The 24,326-nt window shown below is 34.1% G+C and overlaps 1 protein-coding gene across 1 annotated transcript in view; it reads right to left on the bottom strand.

The window, feature by feature from the left end:
- The window catches only part of UNC13C (unc-13 homolog C), a 218,198-nt gene that overhangs the window by 176,817 nt on the left and 17,055 nt on the right, over positions 1-24,326 (bottom strand). Inside the window, exon 7 of the mRNA XM_061999969.1 lies at positions 8,216-8,282. Within this exon, the coding sequence (XP_061855953.1) occupies positions 8,216-8,282 (67 nt within the window). The remainder of the gene's footprint in view (positions 1-8,215; positions 8,283-24,326) is intronic.

Below are 24,326 nucleotides of genomic sequence, written 5' to 3'. Positions count from 1 at the left end.
CACTAAATTCTTCATTAATCGTAGGAAAGACAATATTTTCGTTCTTCTAAACTGACTCTGATTCTGGAAGGAAACATAAAAAGTTTCATCAGAGTATGAAATCTCCATTATTCTTCCACAATTGCAACATAACCACTTTGATAGCTCTGTATTTTAAGCAGATCATTACAGAAATTAATGTAAAATGGTTAAAGACTTACATAAGTATTATATTTCAGGAATATTCATTCTTTTATATTGTGGGGTTTTTTTTCTCTTATGCCAAAACTGTCAGTTTTCAGCTGCATTATGCAAATCACTTATTTTCCATCTCAATTATGTATAAACTTATTACTGATGCTATTGACAGGAAAGTGCAACAAACTCTGAGTAGCAATTTGCCCCATTATTATTCCCTCTTAGCAGTAATTTGTTTCTATTGATTATTTACACTTTGGATCCAAATAAAATAATCTTTACAATATGCAAGTGCTGCCCCAGGTTTAACTATATGCATCAGACCTTTCCTGAACCTTTCCTGTCCCAGGTCTCTCAGTGCATGCATTCTGGTGTCAGCTGAGGATACAATTGTTACCTTCAGCCTCAGAGTTCAAGTTCCATTGTCCCAAGGTCTCCTCAAATACAGTACCTTGGCAGAGTTTTACTGAGAAAGCTGTGATTATCATGTAAGACAAGGAGAAGGGTGAACAGGGAGGGAGAGCAAATTTAGCAACTTCAGGATTTCAGAGGTAACATGCCGCTATGAAAAACTATAAAAGGGGAAAATAGGGAGGTAAGAGAATCTGAGGATAACAATTCGAATGAACAAGGATCAGCTCATTTCAAGGAGTGGTAGAGGAACCCCTTCCCTGCATTTCCAGCCCAGTGGAACATGAAAACCAAACGTTTAGTCATATCAAGGTGATGCACTTATGATGATTAGCCTAGTAACTTCCTAATCCTAGCTTTCTATTGTTCACAGTAAGAAATAAATAGTTGCCTTGGACTCTTGGGTCATAATTATCCTGATTACAAAATCTCTGCATGTGGTAAAGCCCTCTCGAACAAAAGCAAGATAGAGTGGGACAGCCATAGCATCTCCATTCCATACAATCTTCAGTCATATACTTAAATTCAAATACACGCTTAACAGCACCACTAAGAGCAGTAAGAAAGAGTTGTCTTGAGATTTACCATGAGTGGTGGAAAGAATCAGCGATAAAGTACACACTACCAACCTGGAAAAGGAAAATTTCTTCAGTCAATTCAAATAACCAGCTCCACTAATTTAAAAAAAAAAAACAAAAAAAACAAAAAACCAAAACAAAACAGTAAGGAGCATAGATCACAAGAACAATTTGTAATGATGAAGTAGGAACTCTAAAGCAGATACTGAAAGGATTCTACAACTTGAATGATTGTAACAATCTTGCTTACAGTGCTAGGATTGCCAGAGCAAAGGGTTACACCATGTATCAAACCTGGAAGCAAGGTATTTGCTCTCCCTGATCTCTTTTTTTCTCCCCCGAGTCATCTGTCTCTAGCCATTGCTTAGATTCCATCAATATATTTCATTAGCTTTTTAGTATATGACCTGTCATTCTCTTTGCCAGGATCCCAAGTTCATCAGTGCTCCATTCTTGGATCCTTTCAACTCTCTTTTCTATCCTAAAATCTCCTACTGATACAAACATTGTTCATCCTGATGTTTGCCTTTCCTCATCCTGGGCCTTTCCCACCCCCCATCCTCCACCTTTTTTTTTTTCTTGCCACCAGGAGAGGTACTCTACCAATCCTTACAATTAATAACCCCAACTATCTCTACTGTAACAGATTCCTGCCTTCACATACTAACTATTCACCTTCAGTACCTTCACTGCATTCCAAAAGCCAGCTTTTGCCTCCACTGAATGGTGCCTTTAAAGGATCACCCAGCTGATACACACTAACTGGCTTATTTTTCCTGTTTTATGTGAAGTACACATTCTCACTTGTAAATATTCTCTGATAAGAACCCTGTTGAGTTTCTGAGTCTTCCATGAATTGCCTCAAATTTTCACAAAACTCTCTGTAATTCAATTACAAATATGCTCCAGGAGCTGTATAATTCTGTAGCATACTGACTTAGCCACAGGCTACCAATAGAATCCATAATAAATCATACAACACGAGTCCAAAGACAACCTGCAAAACACTATAACAGAGTTACACGTAATAGACATTGAAAATAGGAGTGAAAGAATGTTACAATGGACCCTTTTTGAACTCTGAAGCAAACAAGAGAACTGGTTTCATTGTAGAAGAAAGTATGTTGCTTTCATGTTTGTTGATTTTCTTTTACAACAGTAAAGAGAGAAAGCCTAGATTTCTTACTCTCTATTGAAAAACATGATATCACACATTTTGAAAAGGAAAGCAAAATGATAATTCTTTTTCTGACTTTGCCTAGTGGAATCCTAGTGGAATAATAGTGCAGCAGATAGATCATAAAGGTTTCTCCCAGGATCTGTCATGCTCAAGATCTTCAGTTAACTGAAAAAGCAATTTTTAACTTGTTTGGAGATGGGAGTGGTAGAATAAATCATAAAATACTTAAACTCATGGGAAGATTTAAGTTAAAACAAGCTTAAAAATAGTTTAACTGTAGTTTTATTAAAAAAAGAATCTATTGACTTTTTGATACATTTTCCCCACCAAGAAACTTTCAGAGGAGTAATTTCAGAAAAAAACCACAGATATGCTAGTGAATTTACTTGAAAAGATTGGAAATAAAAGAAACAAAAGCAGTTCTGTGGTCAAAGTTCAAGTGTGACTTTGTGTTTTTACATAGCATACATCTTCCACAAAAGATAGGAGAAACGGAAGACAAGATAATGTAATAAATTTTAATTTAAACCATAATCCCATGATAATTAATCTGTGCTAGATAATTTACCAACAGAGCAGCATAAAGCTTGCAACTGCTTCCATACAACTAGCAGCTATATTTATTGCTTTCTATGTCCTCATGCCTGTGAAATTAGAGTTGTTGTCCTGATCTATTAGCTGAATTTCTAACCCATTATCTCTACTTAGAATCATGGATTCTAGGATGCAATCAAGATGAAGTCATGCATGATTTTTGAAGCCATGAACGAAAATGAATCAATCTCACATTATCTCTTTGAGGAAATAACTGATGCTATTTGTAAGCATTGCTCTTGTGTGTTCACTGGCTACAAGTGAGAGACATTCTTAAACATCCCTCTTTATCAGTGAATCATCTTTTGTCAAAGTAAACACCACTTTTTTGAAAGGCTCAAGGGCAACTATGAAGTGATCTTAGAACTCTTGGTCCAGTCTCCCCATGTTGACCTTTTTACCTTCTTTGTGTACGTTCAAACAGTTTAGACACAAGTCAAGATCATTTGTATCACAGAAGTAGAACTGCTTGATATAGCCAATAATTTCCTTCGCATAATAACCAAAAAAAAAACCAAAAAACCCAAACCTCCCAAAACCCAACAACACTGCTTCCCCTGCCCAAAACCCACATCTTGGTAAGTCCATTAACTCCTCGGGTATTTTGAGCATCCTCATATCATCAGTTAACATTCTAATCAGTCTAATACATTGTCAATTTGACTTAAAGTCAACAAATTTGAATGATACTAAATTTACTTAGATGAAAAGAAAGTACATTTCAACATTTCTTTGTTTTCAAATTGTCAGTTTGTCACTTTTGTTTAAATATGTCACCTGAAAACAAAAAATCACAAAACTTTAAGAAATGCAGTTTGTTTGCTGACAGTCATTTAGCCAAATCAATATGCTATAATTTCAAGTCACTTGAAGACTTGATTAGTTTTGAATTACATCAGGATATAAATTATCTATTAAAAGCACTTCATGAAAAGGAAATACTTGTTTATTTCCATTTTGAGATACACTCACATAACATGGTTTGGAGTGCAGGGTTAAAAAGATGTTCATCTGAAAAACTGCAATTTCTTTGGGCCTATTGAAATCTTTTAAAGGAAAGCTTTACATTAATCTCATAGGCCCATGGCTCCTAAAAAAAGAATGATTTCTGCTTACTCAGTCCTAAATTCCCACTGCTGTCACTGTGTAATATCTGCTTTAGTATTAGTTTATCAAGTTTTGTTTCTGAGTGAGACAGTAAATCAATAGTGTTGACAGAACAAAGCTACTGATAACTTCTCTGGTAGAGTACTCTTATAGTGAGCATCACCATGGCATCTATCATATAGTTAACTACAAATCACAAAGAACAGCAGGAGAACAATCCACAGTGAATATTTAATTCCACATAATCTCTTTAATATTGGCATACACACTAATTTTTTTTGATCTAATGGCATAAACTGTAGCACACTGATATACTATGTTCATTTTGCAAACTAAGTCTCACTATAGGTTGTAAGAAAATGCAACATAATGCCACTATTTTGCCAATTTTGCCTTTTGTTTCCAATACTCACTATTATCACTAAACACTGCTGTTGAGTAACACAAAGAACAACTCACCAGTTGTCTCTTGCTTAAAGTAAACCTTAATAACCAATTACTATGCTCTATATTTTATAAAAAGCATACCTATATCTAAGAGGTAGCAATTATTTACTCAACTGATTATATTTAATCAGCAAAACTGTATCTATTACATATCGAATTAGCAGCGAAAAACAGAACTGAAGTGCCACAGACAACTGGTGTGGGAGGGAAGAAAGAGTAAAATCTATTTGATTGTACTCAAGGTCCACACTGAATTCAAAGAAAAAAAAATCCCACACAAAACCACAACCTTCTAAATACATCTTTTTGTAATGATTGTCAGTTCTCTGTAGCAGTCATTTAAAATGTGGTGAAAAACTAAGGCAAACAAACAAAACCCCACCTGTTCACTGTTCCTAGCAGTAATGTGAACATGAAATCTAAAAAGAGATAGTAGGATTGGATTATTGTAAAGTAACTTTGCTTTGGATATTTCTTTTTTGTTTCTAAGCAGAGCACCAATTAAAGGACTCTTTTTAGTTCTACAAGGTTTGGTTTGGTTTTTTTTTTTTTTTTGAAAGCTAACAACTCCTGACAAGAATTTTTCCCTCAAGTCCTTAACTCTTTCCCCTCTCTAATGTGAGAATGATTTCCTTGATGCTTTTATCTTAGCATTATTACATCATGTATGATTGCAAGAAGGCCTGACTACTGCTGTTTCAAACAGACACTGAAGCAATTTATTATATAGAAACATACAATCCCAAAAACAACAGTTTGGCACTTTTCCTGTCTGGTCAATGTTTGATTAAATATTCATTAGCTAAAATGCCTCTGGTGAACGACTGGATGTAATTCATATTTGATTAAAACTGCCTAATTCAATTTCTTATTTCCATAGATTAGCATTAAAAGCATGCACTACAAATATTCTTTCTGGAACTGAAGTCCCTTTCATATTTCCTAGTGCAGTAAGAATTCATGGTTGTTTCACCTGCGAGGAAACACCTAAAGCAGTAGCATTATCCTTTATGGGTATGTATCTTGTAGTTATCTATTTTAAAGACTATCTCCACATACACATTCATCTCTGATCCAAACTAAACACACTTCCCTAAACCTCCAAGAATAGTTTTAAAAATCCCCAAATTATTGTTAATCCCCTGTTCTTAAAAGCCTCCAGTGATGGATATCCAACCTACAGTCTGCATCAATGCCTGAAAACCTTCCTTGCAGTTACTGAAGGCTGATACTTCTTTTTCTAGTTCCTTCTGGATTGGGACACTTAAATTCTTGTATAAGCAGGATCTTACAGTAGAAACACCTAGGGATGTAGGGATTACTTTTGGTAGAAAATTAGTTTGCTTTACCTTTGTGCTTGCCCCTACTATGAGGCTCTGGAAATATTATAAAATCTGTAGAATACATCAGGATTATCTAGTTTTCTGATCTTCTTGTGCTACATGTTCTTGTTGTAGATAGTCTTCTTTTAGCCACAAGAATACTTCCAAGGGTAAAACTTATTTTGATCAGGCATTGGCAGAGATTCATCATTCATAGCTCTGAGATTTTCTGAGCAAAGAATGGTATCTAATGTCACATCAATTGTAGTAAATCAATGATGGGATGATACCAGTGCACTGTTTCTGAAAATCAGTTTATTTTCAGGAAAAGAAAAGACAAAGGCCAAGGCAACCCACATCCTAATTCACTGAAGCATAAAAGACTAAATATATAAGTGTATTTCAGGTAAAATAACTATCAGGAGAAAATTCTTATTCAAATTCATTTGTACGTAAAAAATAAGAACAAAAACTCTTTACATTTAAGTACACGGCCAATTTCATATAACAAGTGATCTAATCATACATCTCCTTTTGCTTTGTGCAAGATCTCTTAATGTGTGCCTAAGCCCAGGAAAATCAAAAGTTTAGCTGAATAAAATGCTAGCATATAGTTTTGCATTATATACCCATTTAATTTTGCTAAAAAAGGTCATTCATTAAAAATAGGTTTTGAACTGAATTCTGACTCATCTTCAGCCTTAAGCACATGCTTAGTGCAGGCATCACAGTAAGAACACAAGTTACCTAATCAAGAACACAATGGTGTCCATTTTCCCTTACTATTATATCCATTACCATGGAAAAAATCTAATATAATATTCAGTTTTATATTATTAGAATTATTTAAATACTTTTAATATTAAGGTTTCCTCCCCTTTCAACATCTGTATTCTCATAGTCTCCAGTGTCTACTAAATACAGAACTAGAAGCATATGAAGACCAAGGTTTAACACACAACTTCCAAAGAAACACTAACTGAAGACTGAAATGACCCTGTAAATACTTATAGAAGTTTTCCATAGCTTTCCAAGTGTTCCATGAGATATCTCCCATTCACTTGATCTTCAAATTCTTCCAGGACTTACAGTAACTTGCTCACTTTATTTCAACTTCAATCTGATCCTAGATTAACTGCTGAGCAATCTATCCTTCTTTCAGTACAGTGACATATTTTGACTACTTTGTTACAGAAAACAAAAGTATTCTATGACATAGTGACAACCCAAGATTACAGCTCATGCTTGGAACTTGTTAACTGTCTTTTAAATGCCTACCTCAAAATTACCTAGAAGAATGGTAGTGGGAAGAAGTACAATATTAAAATTTATTTATTCAAATACTTCTAATATCTGAATAAAATGCATCTGATTCATCAAATCATAAAATACAGTTACTGACCACATTACATTAGTCATTTCAACTAAAAAATATTTATCTCACTGACTAGGAAATCAGACAAGCATAGAAATTTGACTCTTCACAGAGGAAGTTTTGAGAAAGCATCTTAAGACTATTGTAACATCTGTCTACAAGACAAAAAAGCTTCCTTTGGCATGAGTGCTGTTTGATATGTTTGTTACAGTAGGATTTATTCTGCCCACCTACTCTAGCAAGCCAACATTTGGCATATAAACAAAAAGAACAAACCAGTGAGAGTAGGATACAAAAACTGAGATAATGTGAATTGGAAAATCGCTCTTTCAATTATTAGATCTTTTCTTTTAACCAGAAGTGGCACACAACTGAAATGACAGATAGTACTACCGAGCAACCTGGGCAAAAACTGATGTCAAAATTTCCAACCATCCATGTGAAGCAGTGATTTGCTCAGTGTAGGAGCAATGGCAAGAAAGAAAATACTTGGTACAATTATTGGCCACACAGAGAAAGTATTCATAATTATTTCCCTTAATTATCATACCTAACTAAAAAAAATGCTGTTTAAGCAGTGGCATTATCAGTAAAATATTTTTCTAGGAAAAATATTAAAACAATGCACTTAAATAATATTTAATAAAAAATGGGTTTAAGTACTGACATTTCTCAACATCAAAAATGACTTAGATGTTTAAATGAATTAGATGTCTGAAGTTACAGTTTCTGGATTAATATGCAACACAGATAAGATGGCAAAGCTACAATTACTTCTCTTTTATCTAAATAATTTCAGAAGAAAGTGGAAAAAAAAATCCAGAGTTGAGGGAACCACATGCATTTAAGAACCAATAGTAAAAATTGTGTCTGCTACCAGAAACTCTGCAGCCACATCCTCAGATCCTGCTGTAACTGAATAGCTGTTTACATGAACTAAAAACATTATAATAAATTCTCCCTCCAGATGAAAAAAAAAAATAAATGACAGTAACACATCAGTAGTTTTAAGAGCAGCTCTTACCTTCTGAATAGCCCTGGCCCATCTTGCTTTTGCAAAACTACCTCCATCAGTTTGATCTTTATTTCTCCTAGAGAAAGGGTGAGAGAGAAAGTACTCAGAGCAGTAAAGTACCTGTGAACAAAGTCAGTTAGAATCAACATTCACTTCTTCTGTATTTGCTGTATACATTGTATCCTTTATATACTAGAAAATATTAGCTCTGTGGAAGTTATTCTTCATTTAAAGTTACTAAAATTTATCCTGGTAATTAGCATAAGGGAAACTTTACACTTAACAGGAAAAAGGCCAATCTATGTAACCCACTTCTTCCAAAAGGTAAATAAAAGTATCAAAGAAAATCCAATACTACTATTTTAAATAGTTTAGAATGTGAATATTAAAGTAATATATAATAAGTTGAAAACTTTTTAGTTTTTTTAATTAATATTTTGGGTTGGTTTCATTACAATCAAAGGTAACAGTTTTCCAATTCATTTCCAACTACCCTACCACTCTCTACTTGCGCTGTTAGACAATAAAATAAACTAGAATGTTTACAGTGAAGAGGCCCCAGACTTGATGGTTATTTGATGTATGGTTAGAACACAGCACACATACAGTTATTTTAGTATAAAGGGGAAAATAAGCAGACACCAGACTGTAACTACATCAAAACACAAAGCAGCATCTCTATATGCTGATTTTTTCTATTGCTAATAACGAAATATTAAAATTCAGTTCTGAAACAATTTCCATCTATCCTATCCATTCTTCAGCAATTAAGGTATGTTTAAGCAGAGAAGACTGTCTCACAGTTTTCCATTTCAATTATAGGCAGTTTTATTAGTTCTAAAAGTATGATGGCTTGAGAAAACTTAACCCATGCCCCTTACATTATTAACAGGGTATAAAAAAACATTGGTAAAGGAATATATTTCCCAGTTATAGTGGTTCATAAATCAGGATGGGTTACAAGGTCTTGAACATCAAATTGCAGGAAGAGAGAAGAAAATGACAACAAAAAAACCCATACCAAAACCCCCAAAAGCCAGAGAGAAAAGTAAAAGGAAGCCTGTGAACTTCCCTAGTAAAGGCATATCTTTGCATGACAGCATCACCAAGACTTTGCAAACTGCACTAAAATTTACTGCGAAGATATCCTAAAACCATTTATTTCTCTTAAGACCTGGAATAAAGCTCTACAATGGAAGGGGAAAAAGAAAAAAAAAATCTGCAAAACCAAAACAACACGCTTGATGAAAAAGCCACTGCAAGAAAAACCTACATTTGATCTGATAAGCAACAGAACTCTAAGAAGTCTTTGAATTAAGAATCTGTTATGCAATGGGTTGTCCACACACAGTGGCTATGCAGTTACACAGGCAACTTATAATGAGGATTTCATTATTCTGCTATTTTACCACACCTGTAAAGAATGTTGGTTCAAGACAAATAATACTAATTCAGCTCATGGCTGTTAAGCACAGGTTAAAATAATTAGTATAGACTCTACCACTCTTGGAAGAATCTAAGTAACTGTAGAATAACAGCTGTTATTGAATAATAGTTAAGTAGCAAAATAAAATTAAAAAAATATACAGTAAAACTCTACAGGTACAATCTACAGAGAACAGCAACATCTTGTCTACTGAATACAGTTGCAGCATATTTACTTTGAACTTCAGTGATATCCCTAGGTCCACTCATTACAACTTAATTATCTTGACTTTTTGAATAGTGCTCTTTTATTTGAGGAGAAAAATGTTGCCTCTGATATGCACAGTTGAGTGCACATGATGCAAACTAAGTATGAAGATGCTTGTCTTCCCTACCCTCATCTCTGTGGCTGCATGTTTGCAGGTTCAGCCTTTTCTTTTTCACATCTATAAACCTTTTTGTTTTATCTGAAGATAAGTCAGCCGAGTGATACTAGTTTGTAGTCCACCCCCTTCAGCAGTTGGTAATTAGACTGGAAATACTTGCTAATAATTAACCTTAGGAATTATTAGGGTAATTATCCTCAAGGTCAGATGAAGAGTTAGGTGTCAATGTGGACACAGAAGGAACAGAGGAAAACCAGGTTTCTCTGCCTTAATTGAAAGCATAGTCAATAGCATTCTTAAGTTTTGAGATATAGTGTAGATAGGCAAAACAAAATATTTAACCCATTTGAAACACTTTTAGGAAGTCATTGGTCTCTGATCAGACAGCTGAGCAGTGGAGACAAGTAAGATAGTTCAAAATTTCTTATTAGGATCCACTTCTGCCACATAAAAAACTCAGCACACACACACACAGTATGAGCAGCTTTTTACCTCCAATTCCTGCTGATACAGAAATCGGCCCTGTTTAAAAAACAAATGATGGCTAAATTTCTGTTCAGGTCTATTCAAGCTAATTAATTACCTGGCAAAAAACAATCTCTCAATACAGAGTAAAGCCTCCAAATGAACTACAATTTACAGGAATTCTGAGTAGCAAAGACCATTGGATACTGTTGATACTGCTAACTAAACTATGTACAAGGAATATATTTTCTTCCAGGCAAATATGTTAATATCATTTTTTTTAGATAAAGAACATAAGCAGTAACAGCAGATTTAGAGACCTTAACACAAGCTTTAAGATAGAAAATATGGGAGTCACAGCTGATAATAGAAAGAGTACTAATTCCCCACATAAAGAACAACCAAAAAGTTTGGAAACAAACAAGACAAATGTCTTCCAAGTGCCTGAAAATCATACTAATTCACTGTTCCTGCAACATAATGAACAACTGTGGTGTCTGCATCAGAGCAGCTCATAAGAATGATGAGACAGGGAGAACTAGAAGAGAAGCCTCATAGTAAGTCCAGCAATATTCAGATATAATGAGTTGAGCAAGCAGTCTACATCAAAGTTTTGATGCACTCTGCATCAAATTCAGTAGGTCTCATCAAATTCAGCTTTAAGGATCAAAATAACTGATCTTGTTGCAATCACAGTTATGCAAAATACAATCATGCACAAAGGAATGCAAAGATAGATAAATGTGAGTGTTGTTCAGTCTGTTTTTTCAAAAGCTAAGGATTTTTAATATAAAACCAAGTTATACTAAGACTTATTAAAGAAATGTTTTCCCTTTCAACTATGTTACCCAACTACATTAAAATTAGTCTGGGGTTACAAAGACAATTTGCATTTTAATGATACTTCTGGTAAAATTAAATCTCACTGTAGGCTTCATTGTAAAGCAGTTAATTATTAAAAAAATAAGAGCAGTTGCAGTGTGGCCACATCCAAATAACAACATCCTCTGAATGCTTATTTCTTTAAAATTGACAGGTGTGAATATTTGCATTGATTTCTATTAATCCTTAATGTCAATTTTGGCAGCTTTCAATATAACTGGAAATAAACTATGGAAGAAAAATGCAAATAATCACACTCTACTATGACATATTATGACTTTTATTTGGCAATTTTCACTCATGCAACAATCATTCTGGAAATAACATCTTGATTTTAAATCCATTTCTAATGGATAGATCAAACAGAGCTGTATTTAGGCAGTAAATACCACATAACTATGGTTGTTTGTTTTACTTCTTTTGAATATAATTTTCAGGAAGTTTTGGTAATGGTCATTTTTGTAAGAATACAGGATAGGGATGTTGATGGTAATTTCTAGTTTCATTCTGCAGTCTTTTATATTTCAGGAGGATAGGAAAGAATAAAGAACAGCTTTTTGTTCTTTAGAACAAAATAAAGAACAGAATAAAGAACAGTTTTTGTTCTTCCTGTATGCTTTTAGAACACCAAAAAGAGAACTTTCACCTACTATGCTTCTAATGCTGTAGCTTCTACAAATTCACAGTTTCATATGCATTCTATATGATAAGTTCATCTGTTATTTATTCAGACAGCAATAGCACAAATTCCTTAGGAATATCTATCAGTGGAGTGATGGATAATTGTACTATAGAGCTATATCTCAATTTTAATTTATTCCACAGGACTCAAATGTACTTTACAGATAAAATAATCTGGATAACATTAAAAAGCTGTGTAAGAAGTAGTGGTTTAGTAAAATAGTAGGAAGAACTGTAGACAGAACTTAACTATAGTCACCCTAACAGGATGAGAAGGGCTTGATGCAATTGTAATGGAGACTTACACGAGCTACACTATACCACAATATGACTTACTTTTTTAAGCCTCACATAAATTCATGTAATTTACCATTATCCAGCTACCTCATCCAGAAAATTTTGTATGTCTCAATGACAACAAAAGACAGACTTTGCTACAGGTTACTTTTTTTGTAGCATTAAATCTCTACCTTTACACAAATTCCCATTTACAGATCTCAAGTTGCATTAAAAAATTATTTTCCAGAGAACAAAGGTCACTAATAGGCTGGCCACCAGTTACTCATCTCTATAGTAAAATTATAGTTTTAAATTTGACTATATTTTAAAATTTGCTTTCTTATCTATGATCATCAGTTTCAGTAGCTATAATTATCATCTTCAAGCACATGTTTATCAATCAAATATTTATATTACTGCTGGTTTTTTTGGTTAAAATAGTTTACAGTTCTCAGTTCTTCGTGGTTTTTGTGTGTTTTGAAAATGAAATTGTGAGGTTTTAGTTTCTCTGGGACAAACTGAATTTTGTCTTATCAGCTTGTATTCTGAAAGCAACATTACCAAAATAATATCTGATTTCTTTAAGGTCACCTTGTGTAGCTGCCTAAAACACAGTACAACAATAATATTCATCTTCCGATCATTGAGATCCAAATGTTTAGTAACACATAAATAGAAACTAAAATACACTTACATATACGTTTTAGTTAAAATCCTAGAGTTTTTCTTCCTCCTTCTTTTTCAAATTACTTATCTAACAATTAAGATTTTAAGTTTTATATACGACCTACATCTTTTCACCTGTAGAGAAAATGAATGAAGTTTCAAGGTATTCATTTCTCTCCATAGCAGTCTTATTTTTTCCCAAGTTCAACTATTTCCTCTACTTTCTCCTCAGTTTTTCATAGGCATAGCTCACATTAGTCTTCATATTTTCCTGAAAGAAGATGCCTACTCCTGATTGCTATTCTGCTTCCAGAGTCACTGTTTTGATAAACTATGAATTTAATACATAAGTTGTGCTTATCCTGTATTTCTAACATTATGTGAATTTAATTAATAACAATTAGAATTTATGAACTTATACATATGATTCACTGACTTGTTTTGAGTGAGACCCATCATACCTCTTGCACATGCTTTGAGTCATCCTATGACGCACCTACAGATACTAGGTCTGAATTCAGTGCTCTACACATTTCTAAAGACTAATTGGTCTCTAGAAGAAATTAAAGTTTTTTTGTTGATGTGAAAGGAGGCAAAAATCTCACTCTAATAAAGCTTAAATTAATGGAGCTGGACAACTGACAAAAGCTCAAGGTTAAGGATAGTTTCTATCTATGAACAGGGCAGCATCCAGAATAAAAGGTCAAACAAAAATGAAATCAGATACATTAATTTTATGATCATAATCTAAAAAATTAAACTGTACTGACAGAAGAGTAGAGATAAAATCATTCCCATCATTGCTGGGAAATAACAATTTAGAAGGATTAAAATGGAAACAACAGAGGAACAGTGAAAAAGAAAATTCAAAAAGTGTTCTACAACTGAGAGGCTCTGGCTTATGAAGTTTTTTGTCATGTTTGAGTACTTTTTTTTCCCTAATGAAAAAATAAGCAGAGAGGCATAAAGCAAGTTGTCATTCAAGACCTACTGCTAGATCCTCTTTGAAATAGCTTCATTTATATTACCATTTACATGTTGTGACAAACTAAACACCCTCCAGGGCACAACTGTACAGTATGATAGAGAAATTCTATTCCATTTTGACAGCAAAATGCTTAAAGATCTTTTTGTGAAGCTTCAATAGTTAGAATTCTATCTGTGCAGAAGCTAACATACATAAAAGCAAGCTGTTTTACATAGGAACCTGAATTCATACTGAAAATAAATACTTGCATAGAGTTTACAGTCACAGCCAAAGGAAAGTAACATTTTATTCTCCTTCTGAGACAATCAGCAAAGTTATTTAGGAATAAATTTATCAAGTGCAAAAACTCATACTTCTTTACATCACTTCAAATATTTAGATTTCAAGAGATGTAAATACATTTTGGATTCGACATTGTAGGATTTTGTTATTCGATTAACTACTTCGCAAACACTCATGATCACCGTTCTCCAAAGGTTTGATTTACAAGATTTCCTGGCATCTTGTTTTCAATACAGAATCATAGAATTACAGAATGGTAGGGGTTGGAAGGGACCTCTAAAGATCATCTAGTCCAACCTTCCTACTCAAACAGGTCCACCCAGATCAGATCACTCAGGAATGTGTCCAGGTGGGTTTGGAAAACCTCCAGAGAAGGAAACTGTACAACCTCCCTGGGCAGCCTGTGCCAGGCTCCCTCACCTTCACAGTAAAGAATTTTTTCCTTGAAGTGGAACTTTCTGTGTTCCAGCTTTCGTCCATTACCCCTTGTCCTATCACTGAGTGCTAAAGAAAAAAGTGTTGTCCCATCCTTCTGGCATACATCTCTTAAATACTTGCAAGCATTAATAAGGTCCCCCCTCAGTCTCCTCTTCTCCTGGCTGAACAGTCCCAGATCCCACATCTTTTCTTCATAAGGAAGATACTCCAGTCCCCTGATCATCTTAGTGGCTGTGCGCTGGACTGTCTCTAGAAGTTCCCTGTCCCTCTTGAGCTGTGGAGTCCAAACCTTGACACAGTGAGCTGAGGCCTCACCAAGGCAGAGTAGAGGGGGCAGAGAACCTTCCTCTACCTGTTGGCCCCCCTCTTCTTGATGCATGCTAAGATGCCATTGGCCTTCTTGGCCATGAAGGCATATTGCTGGCTTATGGTTAGTTTATTATCAACCAGCACTCCCAGGTCCCTCTCCACAGAGCTGCTCTCCAGCAGGTCACCCCCAGCCTGTACTGGTCCATGGAGTTGTTCCTCCCAAGGTGCAGGACTCTGCACTTGCCCTTGTTGAACCTCATGAGGTTCCTCTCTACCCAATTCTCAAGTGATGGAAGAACTTATTCAATTACCGCAACCCTTATTTTGAAGAATCACTGTAACTGAAGGCCTGGTGTTAAAGTGTCTGAAAATAGAGATGTACAGTAATCTATGCCTGTAATATATAAATTCCAATTCTTACAATTCAAAGCTGTGGATTGAAAGCTGTCATTTAGATTAGTGAAAAACACAGTCTATGATTCTGATCTTAGTATACTTAATACTGTACAGGTAAGAAATATCTGATTTTTTTCCCCCTACATTTCTATAGAACAGTAGCTTTGAAGACAGATTCTAGGTTGTTTTGGTTTTTTTTTTTAAGTTGGTTGAGAAAGTAAATCAACATCTTACAAGGAAACTGCCAAGGTTTTCTGATGGATACGAGGATACTACAAGGCAGTTTTGCTGCCTAAGAGATCTTCTCAAGATACATTCTCTCCTCAGTAGCTACATTCATTGTTTCCCAATTGCAAGATATTTATCAGAACAAACCTGCAATAAGGATAGAAACTGATAAGACCAAAGGCTATCACAGAAGACAGATGACACAAAGAAACACATGTTGGTGTGACTAAGACACTAGTAAAACATTGTTCTGGTGTCCAGTGAAATGACAGCTTCTAATCAATCTTGAATCTGTCAAAGTGTCAACTTGGACTGTTCCCAGAAGGAAAATAACGTCTAAGTGACACAGAAATATTATGAGTTACTTCAGAATTTGCCAGTGTTTACCACTCTGCAGCTATTTGATAGTCATCTGTTTCTCACCTAGTTCAACACTCTATCACTGTTTTCTTCTAATATGTTGTGCTGGTTTTGTTTGGAATAAAGTGGGGCTTTTTTCATAGTAGCTACTATGGGTCTGTGTTTTGCATTTGTGATGGAAACAGTGTGAATTATGCAGAGATGTTTTCATTATTGCTGAGCAGTACTTACACAGTGTCAAGGCTTTTTCTCCTTCTATGTAGTCTGAGGTTGCACAAGAAACTGGGAGGCAAGCAGCCAGGATAGCTGATTACAAGTGACCAAAGGGATTTTCCATACCATAGGAAATCATGTTCAGGATATAAAGCTAACGGAAGAGGGAGGAAGGTGGAAGCATTCAAAGAGAGGGCCCAAGTAATCGTTACATGTGTTGGAACCCTGCTTTCCTAGAGAGAGTTGAATATCTGTCTGATGATGGGGAGTGGTGAATGAATTTCTTGGTTTGTTTGGTTTCTGTGTGTGTGGCTTTTGCTTTACCTATTAAACTGTCTTTATGTCACCACAGGAGTTTTCTTTTTCCAATTCTCTCCCACATTCCACTGGGTGGAGAGTGAGTGAATGGCTGTGTCAGGTTTAGTTGCCAGCTGGCTAAATTACCAATGGACGTCCAACCCAAAAAATAATAATGATTTTTTTTTCTAAATTGTATTGGAAAGACATTTTTAACTGAAGTAAATATTTGTTGTACGTTACAAAATCTCTCTATATTCATAACTAAAACCAAAACTTTCACAGTCTCAACAAAACTAAAAATCAGTATTATAAAAATCTTCAATTGTATATACATACAATAAGCAAAATGCATATGACCCTCTCAGTCTTCTCTAAACAATGTTTTGACCTTATCAACACTTATAAATACCTAAAGAATGGGCATCAAGAGGATGAGGCAAGTCTTTTGTATGTGTGCTCAGTAACAGGACAAGGGGTAATAGGCACACGCTGGAACACAGAAAGAGTGAGGGAGTACTGGCACAGGCTGCCCAGAAACGTTGTGGAGTCGTCTTCTCTGGAGGTTTTCAAAACCTGCCTGGACACATTCCTGTGTGACCTCATGGAGGTTAACCTGCTTTAGCAGAGTGATTGAACTAGGTGACCTCTAGAGGTCCCTTCCAATCCCTACCATTCCATACTTTTGTGATTTAGAAACAGGATGGGCAATAGAGTCATACTTTTGCATCTAGAACTCTCCATTTATAAATCCATCTTAGAAGAAGTATTCAATGAGTTTACTTTCATGTCAAAGACTTTGTGAAACTTGGTATTTTTAAGTGAAGTTTCACAGAAGCAGCTATACTATAGCTAGTGTGAATTTGACCTCATGCATGAAACTGTATCTGAATTTTATAAAATTCTCACAGCTCAAATAGATTCTTATACAGATTCAATTTGCTCTACTTCTAAACTAAGTGAAGCACAGAAATACGTAACTACTGATAATTCCATCATGTTGAAGAGGTGTAGGATTTTGTATTACTGTTTTAGCTAATGAAAGGATATAACAATAGTAGGATATAATAATAACTATGTAATAATCAAGGACAAAACCCAATTTTTGGAGGAATCTGTTCTTCAGAAACTCTCAAATGTTTTCAGAACATGAAATGTCTTTGCTCTTCTCCTACACCAGAATGTTGAATGCTTATCTAGTGCCTTACCATAATCCTTACCTGCTGTAGCAAAAAAACCCAAAAATAACAGGATTTGCTTTAGAGATTCAATGCTGTTCCTATTTTCTCCTCCTGTCCAGATTGATTTGCAACAATTAAGGAACCGGAATAAGAGGAAGCTCTAGTGCTCTACACAGACTTTAGCTTAAAGCACTGGAAAATTTTCTATGAAAGCACATACACTTACCCACTGTAAATTAGATCTAATCTGCCAATATCTAAGACATCTTTAAAGGTATCCCTATGCTGCAAAAAACAATGTGTTTTTTTTTTTTTAATCTGTGCCTCTAATGTCTACACTTATGTGATCTGTGTTTTCCCTGACCTTCAGCAATAACTGCATCATGAAGCAAAAAAGCTGCTTGCTGTCTCTCCACATCATAGCCATATATGGCTTTTCTAACCCTGAATCTCAATGTCAAAGTCAGAATGGAAAATGTTTCTAAGGGAGATGTTCTTACTATTTGAGACGATGTTTGAGTTTAGACATCGTAACTCAGAGTAACTATGAGTTCAGGACAATTTGTTCAGTCATGCACTAGCTAGAGAAGCCTGCACTGACAATCCACATCAATACTTGAAATTCTCTTTGAAAAATCCATGTTTATATACTGATGAAATGAGGAAGAAAAAAGAGCAGTGTCAACTTGTACTCTGTAGCTTACTGCTTTCATTGTAAAACAAACTTCAAGCTATGAGTTTGTAGCCAAGCAACTGCTATGCAAATATAAACCAATTCCATTTAAGTTTACCCTGCTGTTGATATCTTTCTGGGAAGCAGCTTAAAGATGAAGTATGGCACAGCATTAGGAGCCTAATGACACTTCATAAACATTTGCTCCTCTTTCTCTAGAATTCTTGTGCCTCTACCCAAAATGGTTGTTTTTTGGTTTCTCTTTTTTTTTTTTTTTTTTTTTTGAGACCAAGTCTTACAGACAAAGTGAATTTCCCTGCACAAGAACTTGATTACTTTAGGTTTTCCACAAAGTGACAGCTTTTCTAGTAGTTTAAAGGAAATATTTGCACAGAGATGGTGTATACATCTTTTAGACACATTAGATAAAATGGTTTCCCAAAGCAGAAAATGCTACTTACTTAAATAAATTACTACTTATGCAGTAAAGTTCTAAGTGTGTTAACCTTTACAGAATGTAAACTTTTTGGAATGGAAGACGGAGTAACTGCAAATCAGTAAAGTGTTAATACAGTTACGTGAGAACAGAAACACCTCAGAAGGCAAAGACCTTAATCAATCTAGGGCCAAAACAGAATCCAAAAGCTTTACCTATTCCATTCTCACGTAAAGAATTCATCATGAATAATGTTATTACACAGAATGTCAGGGGAAGTCAGAATCATTTGTCATTTATTATGAAAGGCTGTCATCATAAACAATACAGAATCATGAATATTAATAATGAAATCAATTGAAGCTCAATATCTGGTCATAATAGGATGCAAAAAAATCATCAGAATATTGCCAATAACCACAAGCAAAACAGATACTTGTGAAAAGTTTTAAAGAAAATAAAATTCTTACCATCTGATTAAATAGATCCTACCGAGAACTTCATGATGTGATATAAGGCATTTAGCTTGAAAATCAAACAAAAATAACCTACCAAAGTCTGTTTGAGATGATTTTAGGAAAAAAAAAAATATATATCACATCAGCTCACCATCGTTTGTTCTGAAATGCAATTTGCCTTGCCAAAGTAAAACTATTTTGTTCCCTACTATCCTTAATAGTTTTATACATAATTATTTGTATAATTTTTTCTGAAAAAATTGACAATTTTTTCCTTTTTCCCCATGTTATTTTCCATTTTTTCTTCTTTTCCATGTTTTTTGCTCATTTTTTTTAACATATAAAACTGGTAACAACTGTAAAGCTGACACAGTTATAAACTAGAGACATATAATAAAAACTGTAAAAATCTCTTAAACTTCAATTTGCCTATTTTTATGAGACTTAGGGTGTTTCAGCTCTAATTGTAAACATCTTGTCTAAACTTTTCCTGCTGTGGAGAGCTACAATAACAATTTTTCAAAGTCTTCATAATTTTTTTAAATAGAATTTAAAAAACAACTTTTACTCCAATCGAGGGTTAGAGTTCTCATTCACAAAAGGCCTGCAGAAAAAACTCATTTAAGAAAAGTAAGGGGTTAAAATGAACTCAGGGCAGCAAAGCAGCAACATTAATGAACATGTTAGCTTGAGTGACAGATGAAAATCAAGCCTGGGGAACAACGGAATGAGCTCTCAGCACTACAGTGCTACTCAAAAGAGCTTAATTTTACATAAGACTGTAAGCTCTCATTACAAGTTTTCTCTTATTGAAGAGATCTGCCTTACTGTAATAAAATCAATTAATAACATAATTTATTTGCAGTTTTAAATTACTGATATATACAACTAAACTAAATATCACCTAAACCTGAATACCTTCTTACCCACAATGCTATCTACAAAACAAGTAGAAAAAAAGCTGCTCAAGCAGCTAAATAGTTTAGAGGAAGCCTCTTTAACATGTAGTAATAGTTCATATGCAAGGAAGTCACTCAGTGAGTGTTTGATATAAACAGCCATTTTGCCTTTGGAACACAGAAGTATGAGATGAGTCAAACTTATCTAAAGAAAAAATAATAAAAATAAAAAAGACAAAACTCAGCTCTCTGCAAATCAAAGCAGCAGCCACTTACCAAGATTCACATTCTCTGCTTTTGAACTGTTCTGGATATCAGATGTTTCTTACATTTTTTCTACTTGGAGTACCTTCATATAGATGGTGCTTTCAGAAAATGCACCAATGGCTGTCTACTACTACAATACCAGCTTAGAGGAAGAATATAAGTTTGAAGGAGATGAGCTTCATCTGAAGTGTACAACAGCTTTCAGTAATATTAAGTCTTAAAATGGCCATTTATTTAAAAATTCTGCTAATTGTTCTTTATGTACTTTTGCTAGAGCTAAGGACATCTCAGCTTGCTTTACTTATCTTCTTATTAAAATAAATAAATACCTTTTACAAAAAATGTTTAGCTTGTATCTAAAACAAAGACTAGAAACCAGTAATTTGTGCCGTAGGAAGTAGCCTCATATTGTAAAACTATTACTCTTATTAAGCAGTACAGAGATTCCAGACAAAGATTCTGTCACACTAGATGCTATAGAAATCAGACTTGTATACACTTCTATGAAATATCATACTAGGAGATGCACCTCACAGCTTTCCAGAAAAAAAGAAGCTGCTCCCCTGGGAAGCAGTAGTTCCGTTCTTCAAATGCGTGGAAAACCATAGTGTCAATTATCAGAAAGTAAAGCACAGTGACACAACTGGAGCTCTCTAGAAACAACGGCACAGGGACTGCAATCATATAACATGTGGCTTCATTTTAAGAGAAGAGCCTTAATAATTTAGTGCAAAACCCCACTATTCAGAATGTCAATTGCTTTTTATATTGTAAAAGCAATATGTCAGTTCTGAAAGGCTAGGAATTTGACTGTCAAAGGCTTATGTGGAACCTACATCTTTTGTTAGCTTGCTTTCTTCTCTTTCTTTTGGACCTTATGTTTTTTTCTGTCAGTAAACATGAAGGGAAACTATAACACATCATGGAAGATCAGTTATGCTTAGCTATTCTTTAATATAATTTTGAGAAACAACCTATTATTGAATGATCACAACAGAAAACAAATGGATATGGACAAATATAATTTTAAAGACCTATGGCTATGTAGTTGTAGTGGAAACAGAGTTTGAGTTTCAGGAGTTCCAGACCTGTAGCCAAGAGTTGGATGTGGAAATTTTCATAGTTTGGAAATAATTTTATGCTGGCCTATCAAATTTTCTGTTATCTTGGCATGAATGATTGAAAAGATTATTGGACAAGTGACTGTAAAGTAATCATTTCAAAGGAATTTTTTCCTTAGCAAATGTTTGGTTTTCTTTTTTTAAAATCAAGGGAAATTAATTAGAATTTTAAGAGACTATTCAACTCTCAGGATATTTCAAACAGTAAGAATCTTCTATCACATTTAAATTTTCTTTTTCGTTTTCATCTTATTGAAAAAAAATCAAAACAACTGTCTGTTGCTGGCATATCACATTAACTTAATTAATATCAGTTTAATGACTACTATGGTAAAACCAACATTGCTAGAAGTTGCAGGTCATGAAGTCCAATTCTAGTAATATATCTCCAACAGTTACCAACACCAACACATTAGAGTGAAGGAAACACTGTCAAAGCCAAACGCTTTAGAATCAAATACTCAAACTGAACTTTGTCTACATCTAACATGGTTTTGTAGGCAGCATATCCCTCATTTTCCTGTGTGAACACAAGGATGTACATTTACGTCTGTGGCCTATGTAGGTAAAACTAGATAAACCTAAAAAACGTTGGTGGGTATTTTTTTATGTAACCAAGTCTTTTTTTCTCCTTGTCCAATGAATTGATTTATAGTTCTGAAGAGAAGTAACACAGAACACATCAATACTGTTTTTGAAAAAGTGGTCTTTACTTTTGTTACTGTACTCCCTTAGATTTTGGGTGCTTTGGGGGTTAGTTGTTTGGTTTTTTAAAAGAAATGTTTTCAAAATGCTTCTAATTAATTTTATGCTATTCAGTTTTGTTTCTGACTGACAGGCCCTTGTCTAGTACTTTTTTTGTTTAGGTGATGAACTGTGGACCAAAGCATTAATATTTTCTAACTATCATCACTAATATTGTCAATGTATTTGGTATTTTTAAAACAGAGTAAACATTTTTAATACAAGATTTTGAGGCTAACATTTTCAAAAGATAAGTGACTAAGTTCCTTTAAAACTGGAACAAAGGAGTTTAATTTTGTAATGCATAATTTTTTTCTTTAGTCTATTTTTCCAAATAATCTTTCTTTTGTTTCCAAAAGTAATTGTTCAAATAGAACATTTAAAGCTTTTTATAAACTTTAATATTTAATGTAGTATTGTTCTTTATACATCTATCTGCAGTTCTCATTCAATCAGTGTAGCTTAAGGTAATTATGTCATACCATACTGCTAACATGATACATATACATGTTACTTCCTTAGTATGATGACAGATAAGAAGCAGACATGAAAAGAATTATTTTGGTGAAGAGTATATTCAACTACTTATAAGCATATTTTTCCTGAAGAAGTAGCATATAATTACACAAAGTATTCATTCACTGTGTCCTCTTCCATCATTTATATATTTTTAAATTATAAGGAACTTGTTTTCAGTTATTCTGCTGTAACATCAGTAAATTTCTGGCTATTCTGGACTTACAGCAATGTATTTGTACCTGAATGGTATCAAAGAGATAAACTATGAGATCCTTCTTGCAAGCAGAATTCAGCACTGGATACTAATAATGCATGCAGAAACAACCAAATCATGTATGATATAGTTACCCTACACAGCTGGCATTAAGTATATACTAAAATACTTGATTGTTGATTTAACAAAAAAATAGCCATTTGTTAATAATTTCATTTCTTGGAGTAAAACTCAGTTTGTTTGTTTGGTTTTTTTTTCTTTAAACAGTATCTTTCCTTTCTCTTTCTCTCTCTCTCTTTAGGAAAAAAAAACCAACCAACCCAAACCAAATCAAACCAAAATTTTGGAAGAAAATATCTTGCTCTAAATAAGAAGTCATTCAATCATTAACTACATCTTTCAAATCTGCTTTAGTTAATCTGTGTTTTATGGAAAAAAGTTAATCCAGTTACACTTAACTACCTATCAGTCTACATCTAGAGTCAACTGCCATAAACACCATTTATGTATATAACAGAAGAATTGACAAATAATTATCAGTGTAAAGAACAGATTCTAGAGAAAATTTTCTAGATATTATTACTTAAATATTTACAGGATAGTTTAATTTGGTGTTTAACACAGCCATTCAAAAGAAATAGTCTCATCTACTTCCTTCTCAGATCTTTTGTGTGTAATGCATTTTTATAAATAAACTCATCTCTCTTATTTAAACTTTGAAATTATCATCATCTCATAATCTTTGAAAATACCTACTACTTGATGAAAAAGCTTTTCATTTAAGAATATTATCTTGTAATTCAGTTGATTACACACAAAAGTTCACTAAATTTCAATGAAGTTCCAGGGACAAAGACACAACAAAAAGAACACCACAGTCAGGTTGGGTTAATTTCTTTTGCTGTAGCCTTAGCTACTCAGAGAATCAGATCTCTGTTGAAAACAACATGTCAACCTAGATGATATGCTAATGACTGGACGTGTGCTTAGAAAAACTCAGATACATAGCTCTTGCATACCCTCACTACTGACAGCTCTCACCCTAAGGAAGCACTAGTACTTCCCTGCAAATACCCTGCAAGAACTTCCTTGTAAATGAAAGCAGCCCAAGGATCATAACAGCCAAAAAGATGCTGTAGTACCTTGTATATATATAGTCTACTGGCTATCTACATCTATGATCTTTTTACAGACTCATTTATTTCCTAGTAATTTTGTGTTGAAGCTACATGCACTAAGCCTCTGATTTTTTATGGTACATGAAAAGGCCATTTAAGTGCATACACTGCATGTTATAGCCTCAGAGAATACAT

This window comes from Colius striatus, chromosome 7 (assembly GCF_028858725.1).
Source record: "Colius striatus isolate bColStr4 chromosome 7, bColStr4.1.hap1, whole genome shotgun sequence".
In the NCBI taxonomy this organism is placed as follows: Eukaryota; Metazoa; Chordata; class Aves; order Coliiformes; family Coliidae; genus Colius; species Colius striatus.
Note: the sequence above shows the minus strand (reverse complement) of the source record. Positions and strands in the feature narration are given on the sequence as shown.